Genomic DNA, 10,065 nt, shown 5'->3' with positions numbered 1-10,065 from the left:
CTGATTACTAAATGGCTTGGGAGATTTCTAAATGATCAGCACGCGATGTGGAGAAGAGTAGTGTTGTCTATTCACGGGTCCTCGCGCTGTTGGGGGCTTGCTCCGGTTAATAATGGAGTTCCCGGGGTTTGGAAGAATTGTGTTATGTTCTGGAACAAATTTAAGGTTGATGGTGTGGGTTTTAATAGAGTGATCCGGGCCACAGTTGGGAATGGTCGCCAAGTTCGGTTTTGGACGGATTTGTGGTTGGGTTCGGCGCCGGTTATGGACAAGTATCCGTCCTTATATGCGGTAGAAAAACATAAAAATGTCTTGTTAGCTGATCGGTTGGTGGTCACTGGATCTTCTAGTCGCATTGTGTGGGATTGGCTTAGAGCTCCTTGCTCCCAACAGGAGGTGTTCGAGAAGCAGGAGTTGGAAGATCTCCTTCAAGAGGTGGTGATGGTTGACCGTGAAGATTCATGGTCTTGGGCGGTTGGTAGCTGCAAAGAGTTCGAGGTTTCGGCGATTAAAAGATGGATGGTGCGGTCCGTTGAGGATGCTGGGAGTTCCAGTTTCCAATGGAGCAATTGGGTCCCGAAAAAATGTAATATTTTTATGTGGAGGGCCGTTCTGGATAGCCTTCCAACCAAGCAGGCTTTAGCTAGACGTCATTTGTATTGTGATGATCATAGTTGCGCTTTATGTGAAAGTAATGAGGAATCGCTCGAGCACTTGTTAACCGGGTGTTTCATTTCTATGGCCGTTTGGAATGCGATTGGTTCATGGTGCAACATCCCTAGATCTTTTGTTTTTCATGTCAATGATTTGGTGGAAGTGCATAAGGTTTGTGGTGCGACGGGGAATAAAAGATTGATTATTCATGGAATTGTCATCATTACTTGTTGGAGGATTTGGCGGGCTAGGAATGAAAAGATTTTTTCGGGCAAGAACACTAAGGTGGCAGAAATGGTTGCGGACATAAAATCTTTGGGTTTTCTTTGGTACAAAAATAGATCTAAGATAGGGGTAGTGGATTGGAAAAGTTGGTGTTTATTTGATGTAACGTGATCGTTGGTTTTGGTTTTTGGTTTTCAGCGTCTTTCTCCGTCTTGGTGATAGTCGTTGGTTGTGTCTGTTTTTAATGAAAGTCAATTTTCAAAAAAAAAAAAAAAAATTGGTTGTTGTTTATCTCAATCCAAATCTTATACATTTTCTTTGACGCAACATAAATGGAAGTTGGAAACAGACAAAGTTATCTTTGATTTAAAACAAGATTTCTCTTAATAATAAAAATAAACGTAAGAAGTATAATTGATTGTTTTAATTTGAACTATTAAAAGTTTAAAACATTATTTAAAACATACTTATAGCTTTGCTGTCGGTGGAATTTTACTGGGCATGATTGATTGATTGAAAAGTTTAAAACATTATTTAAATAAATTATAACTATATGCCTCAGCCTCATGATCCCTTTAGGCCTTTATTTTAACTTTGACTTAAGTCCTAATGATACGGGTTAAGGGTAGGAAATAGAAATAGTCCTTAAAATGGAAGACCCAAGGGTAGGAGGTGACCCCTTTCTTGGAACCCAAGCCTTTAGAATGCACCACCCTTGGTGAACCCAAGAGCCACCAGCACCTGGGGCTGGGCCCACCTTCATTTTCTCTCTCTGACACGTGCTCATCACGCTGGTCCCACGCATCCTCGTATAAGTGACACGTGATTCTCTTATCTATTCTCCACATCACACTTCCTTTTTCCACCCAAATTAATATGATTTAACATCCTATATTTTAGACCACTTGAAGGAGTATAAAGTTTACACGTTTAAAATTGTTACTTTAATATCCTCTATACTGGTTGATAACGTTATTCTAGATTAAATATATGAAGCGTGTTTCATGTTCAGTATAATTACTTGTCACCTAATGGTTAGTAGATACAATAATAGAGAAAAAGAAAGTGAAGTACTAGTTGTCTAGTTACATATCTTTTGTACTACACTACTACACACAAATAAAAAGTACTAAACACATTATTCGGAGCTCAATTGGTTGTAGTATTCAGCTAACATTGTCTCTCAAATGCATATGCATTATGGACCTTCAAATACGATTTACGGTGCCTTTAGTTTCGATTTCATTTCTATATTCAGAAAGATATAAGAGTCAGTTAGGCATCTCTTTTAAGATACGACCCCAACGTTTAGGACAGAGATATTAGAGGTTCATACCAAAGATGTACTTGAGCGGATCATACGGAACAACGGGTGCCGTGTTTTAAGTTGATATTTTTTTAACTGTAAAGTGTAACCTCATAAGATGATTATTTGGCGTGACCTTTTGGTTTCATGTTTAAAAATTATAATTATATAGAAGTATATTGTTATTGTGGGTCAAGTTATTCTACAAAGGGAGACAAAAATGAGAATGATGAAAAGGATTTACAGTCACACAAAAAAGCCCTTCAAAAAAATTAAAAATAAATAAATAAAAAATCATAACTCAAAATTTAATAAAAAAACAAAAAAAGTAAAAACACAAAAATGTTTCCACCGTCTTCCTCGTTCTTAAAAAAACACTTGAAAAAGACACAATGCTAAGTGAAAAAGACCATTGTGTCTTTTTGTTTATCATTGTGTTGTGTGTTTATTTTCATCAATGATTGTGTCTTTTTTCCTTAACATTGTGTCTTTTTTTCCTTGATATTGTGTTACATTAGTTAACATTGTGTTCTATTTTGCGATTTATTGTGTTTTTTAGTTATAATTGTGTCTTTTCGGGGTATTTTTTCGGAATGAAAATGACGAAGGAAACATTTTTGTTTTTTTAATTTTTTATTTATATTTTGAGTTATGGTTTTTTTTTTATTAATTTTTTAAAAATTTTTAAGGGGTTTTTTGTGTGACCACAAATCCTTTTCATCCTGCTCTTTTTTGTCTCCTTTTGTATTTTAACTTTTCCCTTAGTTATTGTATATGTGTTCTTTAGTACATTTAACAAACAAAAATCAAAATAGACGATTATCAAATACCATAACAATATTTTGACACAATTCATATTATTATTATTTTGCTACATCGCGCCAAATAACCATTATTCGTTACTGTTGGAATAAACTCTCTATCTTCTTTGGATATGCCTATAATTTAATTTTCAATAAGCTTGTACCGTACAACATGCTACTGCACCATCTCATAGCTTTGTTTACGGCACTTTATTAAAGGAACTGTCATGATAAGGTTGAATTATTATTGATTAAAACCATATCATTTTTTTATTTAATTAAATCCATTTCAAAAACGAATATTCTCGATCAAAATACCTTCCATTTCATCTATAAATTTAAACCAAAAATTGTTCAAGCTTTTGAAACACATCACAGTACAACATTCATCTGAAAATAATAATGCCTGTATTTAATAGAACAAAACGAGTCACTGACCCGCTGGACGACCGAGTCAAGGATCGGATCGTCGGGCGGGATATTCCACAACCGGCGTACGTTAGCAGCGGTATCGAACACAGTGCCGACGAAGACGACGACACATTATCGGAACTACTCGATTGCTTCCTCCACCACGCAGGAGAAAACGACGGCGAATGCGACGGTTACGACGGAGAACGACGTAATGCTGACTCCGATGACGATAACGATTCAGATCTGGAATGTGATTCCGATGGCGATCGTACGGACGTTATAATCGAGAGCTTGATATCAGTGTTTAATAATCAAAACGTTGATAGGTTTAGAAACGTGTTGCTAGCTAATGTATTAAAAGCGAATGAGCTTTTTCAATCGCCAAACCCTAACAGACAGATCCGTAACAGAAACGTGATGCTGTATCTTCAAAACAACGGTTATAACGCAGCGATATGTAAAACGAAGTGGAATACCTGCGGCGGACTTACCTCCGGCAACTACGAGTTCATCGACGTTGTCCCGTACGGATTCCGGCACTCGCTACCACATCGATCTGAACTTCGCCGGCGAATTCGACATCGCGAGAGAAACGCCGCACTTCCGCCGGTTGTTACGTCACATTCCGGCGGTTTTCGTCGGAAAAAGTGAAGATCTGAAACTGATCGTGAAGTTGTTAAGCGATGAGACGAAACGGTCGTTGAGAAGCAGAGGATTACTCCTCCCGCCGTGGAAGAAAAAAACCGGTTCATGCAGAACAAGTGGTTCGGTCCGTACCGGCGGACTGTTAACTACACTCTGAAGAACGTATCGTCGCCGTCAACGCAACCGAAACAGTTACCCTACCGCCGTGAAATGCCGTTGGATAGGATTTAACGCCGTTATTAATGGTAACGGGACGTTATTTCCCCGCGGTGACACGAACAAGATAAACTAAAATAATGGGTAACCACGTAACAAGTATATAACTTTTTATTATTTTGATAATAAAAAGAGAGTCAATATTTTTGTAATAGAATTGCACGTTTTTCTCGGGGTGTAAGCGAGTCGAGGTGTGTGTAACATCTGCCGTTTATTTAAGATGACCGGTTGATGTGCGAGCAAACGTAACTACGCCAACGTAATCTCTAATCATCAAATTATGGCGTAATTCAATCCGGTTAGCAAGATTCATAACAAGGAAGAGATTGTATAATGAAGAAAGTGGTGCATAATATAAATATGTTGGAAACGAACAATGAGGGATATAGGTGTGTGTGAAAACCGTAACCCATGAAAACCGAATCAACCGATTCATATAAAAAGGCAACGGTTAGATTTTATATTTCCGTAAAAATTGATTTTTTGGTTCCGTCTTGCATGTAATTAAAACCATCAGAACCAAACAGAATTTATAGATTTTCATTTTTTTATTTTGAGTGTATAGTAATTTATAACATATTAAAAAAATAATGTAACTTAAATATTTAATTCAATTGTGCAATAATCAATTATTGAATAATGAAAACACTTAGGTTAAATATTTTTGGTCCCTCCTTAATTATTCTAGACCTTATTGTTTTTCCATACCATATATTTTCATGCCCAAAAGGGTCAAAAAAAAATCACCAAAACCGAAAAATTAAAAGACGAAATAACGGTTTTCAACAAACTAAAAGGTCAACCAATATAGTGTTGGTTTAGTTTAAACCCAAAATGAATTCATAGTGTCGTACACACATCTACAAAATCCTAATCCCATCATACCTTTCTTCTCAACGACAGTAAATGTGGTGTCTGGAAAACTTCGTGATGATATTATAGCTTGTTTAATATCGTTGTAGCTTTAATGTAAGCTTGCTGACAGGCGTTCAAAGATGCTATCCACAAGATAATAACAACTGTCTATACCTTGTGGGCTTGTGGTACTACGAACATACAACCGCCCCCCATATTATCATCATACATTTAACTATTGTTGTTTCAGATCAAAACTAGTTTGGCAAATGTTGTTTACTAATGCAAACCATACCTAGCCATTGTAAGCCTCTAGTTGCTACTTTGTCCAAACCCATAGCTGCTAATAAAGGTGGTTACTTCATCATGTCTCTAAACCCCGCATTATAATAGTGTTGTAATCATTGCATTAAAACTTCCAAGTATTCTGTTTTTATGATTTCTTCCTCAGCGGTGTAGACAGAAAGAGTGGCATTCGACCATTGGATAGGTATATGTGTTATCGTGTTAATGGATAAAAGAAAAACGTTTACATAGGTATATGTTTCGACATATTAATGAGCCATTTGAAATCTAAATCTAGGTCGTTAATGCTAACGATGCGACATGCAATTGCTGACTTAATCTTGTTCTTCTAGTTTCAACCAAAAGATGAATGATATGCCATGATTTTTATTTATATCAAAGTTTTCTTGTTTCAATATGGCGGATTTCCTTTTCTCAGTTTATGTTAATGTGATCGAGTATTATAGAATTACCTCTCAACTAGCTCTATTAATGGCTACACTTAAAGCGATAAGGTTCAAAATGGTATTCCCTTCCTTCCCAAGCTATAAAATTTTACAAGTTGGGTAATGTCGTTACGCCAATTGACATAAAAAGAATTACAAGTTGTGAAATATTAAAACTATGGCTTACAAAAAGATTTGAGTGTTAAATTACTGTCGAGGTTGTCTTCCATGTGCTCTAAAGTTTATTATTCCCAAGGAGTATGCCTCTAATATGGGTAATTATAGTTTTATGTGTATTTTGTGTTAGTTGTTAGTTTTAATGAAGGCTAATGGAGTGATGGGTGTGGCTTTTATTTATGCAACGGTGAGTCGATTACCACATGATCCGCGTGTGTTGGTCGCGCGTGGCAAGCCTGTCGTGACCCATTTTACACAGCCTTAATAAATAGTTGCCAATTGTTTTTTTGTCTCTCAATAATTTTATATTTAGCACTTTTGCATTCAATTATCATTGTTATTTGTTTTTAATTCTATAAATACTTATTTCTAGTTGATCATAGTTATCATCATACTTGGATTGTTTGGTGTTCACTACTAGGATTAGCGAGAGAAAATTTATCGTTACCTTAATAGTAATATCTTGTGATGATGAATGACTTGGGGTGCTAAGGGTATTTTCTTCGTGAAGAATCGGGTAGCTCGGTAACAATTTCAAAGTACCGGAACTAAACCTCCATGCAAATCGATTTCATACTCTCTATGGATCTAATTAATAAACTTTTTCTTATTATTAAAACACTTGAAAACTCGATACCATAGTTAACTGAAATTTTGTTTTCAGGTCTAGTTTTATTTTTAAACAGCAATTTGTGTAACACTTGATACAGGGCCGGCTTCGAGAATTGAAAAAAATTTTGGGCCGTTTGCGAAAAATATTTTGGACATTAAATAAAATAAGTATTTTGTTGGGTTTAAAAAATTAAATTTTAAATGGACTTTATGATTTGGATTGTATAAAAAACTTTTGTATAAAAATAAGAATGAGACTTGAACTATTTTGGTTGGGAGTCATACTACTCTGCTACTAGACCAAGCTAGCTGTTATATAATTGAGTTTAAACATTAAATCTATATATCTTTTTTCATAAAAATACATATAATTTAAAAAAAAATTCAAGCATAGCGTGGTGTCGGATCAAGGGCCGTCAACCACCCAGCCTCCTTAGGGCCGGCCCTGGCATGATGCTTCCACAACTACAATAACAAAATAATTTCACGAATTCTAATATTATATTGTACATGACAAATTGAGAAGAAAAAAAAACAAAACAATTGTATATTGAAATATCAAATATTATTTGGGATATATTATTCGTACACCTTTTAGTTATTTACACACCCTACATAGGGATGGCAATGGGTCGGGTTTAGGTATTCCCAAACCCATACCCGGTTATAAAAGTTCATCCCAAACCCGTCACAAACCCGTTGGGTTTTAATCGGGTAATTACCCGTCGGGTTTCGGGCTTTCCCATTGGGTTTCGGGTTTCCTATTGGGTTTTGACAAAATACTCATCAGGTATGCCCGGCTCAAAACACTTTGGGTTTCTACCGGGGTTTTGACAAAATATAACTAATTGATTACAAAAGATGGTTACCATAAAGGTAAAATATCTCAAATATTGACATAAACAAGTTTCAACAAATAATATATTTGGAATATAGTATATATATAATATAATAAGCTATATCGGGTACATCGGGTATATAATCGGGTAAATGAGTCTATGTTATCGGGTAATCGGGTATATTAAAAATCCCAAACCCGTCCCAAACCCGCAAAAAATTTCAAAACTATTCCCAAACCCGTCCCAAACCCTAACGGGTCGGGTATTACCTGTCCCATTTATGTCGGGTTTCGGGTTGTTCCATCGGGGGTTTCATAGCCATCCCTAATCCTACATACGATCGTATAGGGGTTATACGATCGTATGGAACCCACTTAAAAGTGGGTGTAGTCAAAGAGTATGTGAATAACCCGAGCCTATTATTTACATGAAGGCGTGGGAAACGAATTGTAGTTGGTAAGCATTAATTGAAATTTTGGAATTGTGTGTTGTGTAGTGATCGATTGCTAATCAATTTCATGGATAAGATGTGTGAAGAAACACTAAGTGACCACGGCAGATTACGGATAATCTTAGGGTCAAGTAGATGTTTCCCACGAGGGTTAGGTCCGGCAAAGATGGTTATTCTTCTGATGACCTGCAAAACAGACACCGTGAGCTCGTCACTGAGAATGGGGGGGTACCTCCTTGTGACCACCCTCCGGCGTGAGAATCAGACTAGATTGCTCTGAATATAAATGTATATTAAGAGAAATAGCTAGAGCAGATAAGATATGTGATGGTATAAGATAGTATATGATACCGTTCCAAGGTGTTGGAGTATTTATAGCCGAAGGTAGGTTTCCAAGCAGGTACAGCCAGCTGTATAATATTCATTTTCTACCAACTGTGGGCTACGCACGTGCCATGCTGGTGGTTGGTGGGTAGGCAGCGGCTGATAGTGACATGGCCGGCTGTGTACTATTCCTTTTCCACCAACTGCAGGCTATGTACGTGCCACGACAAGGGTTGGTGAGTAAGCAGCGGCTGATAGTGACATTTTGTACTAGAGCGTGCTCCTCGTCGTACTGTTGTCAGTGAGCTGTCACCCTGTGATTGGTTCATGGGCTGCTTTGGTCAGATCTTGTCTATTTTGTCCATACCTTGGCAGGTATAGTACAAAAGATCCTCCAGAAGCGTACGGACTGGCTCATTTGGGCGGGAGTATTCCCGCCTTGCTCATTCCTTCTTCAGGTGACATTACTGAATTATTGAGAGTTAGTGCCTTGTGCGTGTAGCCTTGCTATTAGTGCGGGTAGCCTTCCCTGATGGCTTGTATCCGCAGCTGCGTGAACAGGCGGGGTACTTCACCATTGGGAGGCTTTTCCTGCGGGAACAGCTGGCGTACTGCGCGTAAGGTCTTCATCTCTCTGAGCATGGTGGGTCCTGCGGAACCAGTTGGTCTTTGCGCAGACGTCCCTCTTCAAGGTGAGTATTGCGGGTCCAACCGGGCCCTGCTGGGACCTACCTCTTCGATGTGACAACTTGTATGATGTAGACCCATTTTTTCCCTTGTTTTTTAGGTCCAATAATGATTCATCAAACTTATGGATAAAGGACACATGGAAAAATATTCTTTGTTTTCCGTTGCTAGAAGACTTCATACGATCCTTTGTTTGGTTAATAATTTTTTCAGTAACTTGAGGGACCATTTAATTAAGCGGTAAATCCTAAATTTTACCAATAACTTCCTAATCAGACAGGTTAACCGTGTTGCTGGAGAGGGGGGGGGGGGGGAGAGACTGGTATTATTTAAAAATATTCCAACTCATATCTTATTTTTAATAATAACAATCATTTATTGTTTATGTTCTCCTAACCTTTTTGCTTGTATTATTTTACCTTTTCTAATAGTGTGCATAATATACCCTTGCTCATCTAGCCTGATAGCGTGAGAGTAATGGTTGAAATTGGAGATCTTATGGTCTTAATCTTGAAACTTGACTTAAGAGAGATTTTTTAAAATGATGGTTTTCCTCTTTGATAATGTTTCTGGTTAAGTCTTAAGTTATTCCTAAAGCGTCAAAATCAGTATGAACCATTGAAATCTCATCTCATAAAGACTTACTCAGATGTTGAGTTATCCAAAACGCAATTAAAAAACAAAAAATAAATAAATATTTGTGTGCATAATTTTTTTGAATAAATTATATATATTCGTATTTTAAATCTGATCTGCAAGGCTGCATATTTTATACCAGATTCTAGCCTTGACAACAATTACTAAAAAGATTTACTTAACATTTGTTTATTAGTTGTCTTAACTTAACTAGTTAATTATGTACTGTTAACATATAACTAAATTTGTTACTAGGCTACGGGTTATATATTTATGCCCCTTAACTTCATGTAGCGTCACATCTTTCACTTTGCCCGTTTTTACTCTATCTCATCCAAAAAAAATGCTTTAACCCCGCTCAACCCCTCAATTTAATTTAAAAATACTTCTTAATCATTGTGTGTGCATAGATGATTTAAAGCTCATTAAAACTTTAATCCATATCCTGAGTTTCATTTATGGAGAGAAAGGAAATGAAGTGGAGAGAAGG

At 36.9% G+C, this 10,065-nt stretch overlaps 1 protein-coding gene across 1 annotated transcript; it reads left to right on the top strand.

Moving 5' to 3' along the window:
• Window positions 1–3,390: 3,390 nt before the first annotated feature.
• Window positions 3,391–4,053, top strand: LOC143582147 (uncharacterized). The gene has a single exon (XM_077064778.1). It carries the CDS (start codon window positions 3,391–3,393, stop codon window positions 4,051–4,053), a length of 663 nt encoding a protein of 220 aa, XP_076920893.1.
• The last annotated feature ends 6,012 nt before the right edge of the window (window positions 4,054–10,065 follow it).

Source organism: Bidens hawaiensis, unplaced genomic scaffold (assembly GCF_021521415.1).
Source record: "Bidens hawaiensis isolate Kalapana, Puna unplaced genomic scaffold, B.hawaiensis_p1.1 tig00031471_1, whole genome shotgun sequence".
NCBI lineage: Eukaryota > Viridiplantae > Streptophyta > Magnoliopsida > Asterales > Asteraceae > Bidens > Bidens hawaiensis.
This window is presented reverse-complemented; position numbering and strand designations above follow the sequence as displayed.

Excerpts from the sequence above, each read along its gene's own strand:
- LOC143582147 (XM_077064778.1), top strand. The coding sequence starts at position 3,391 with ATGCCTGTATTTAATAGAACAAAACGAGTCACTGACCCGCTGGACGAC.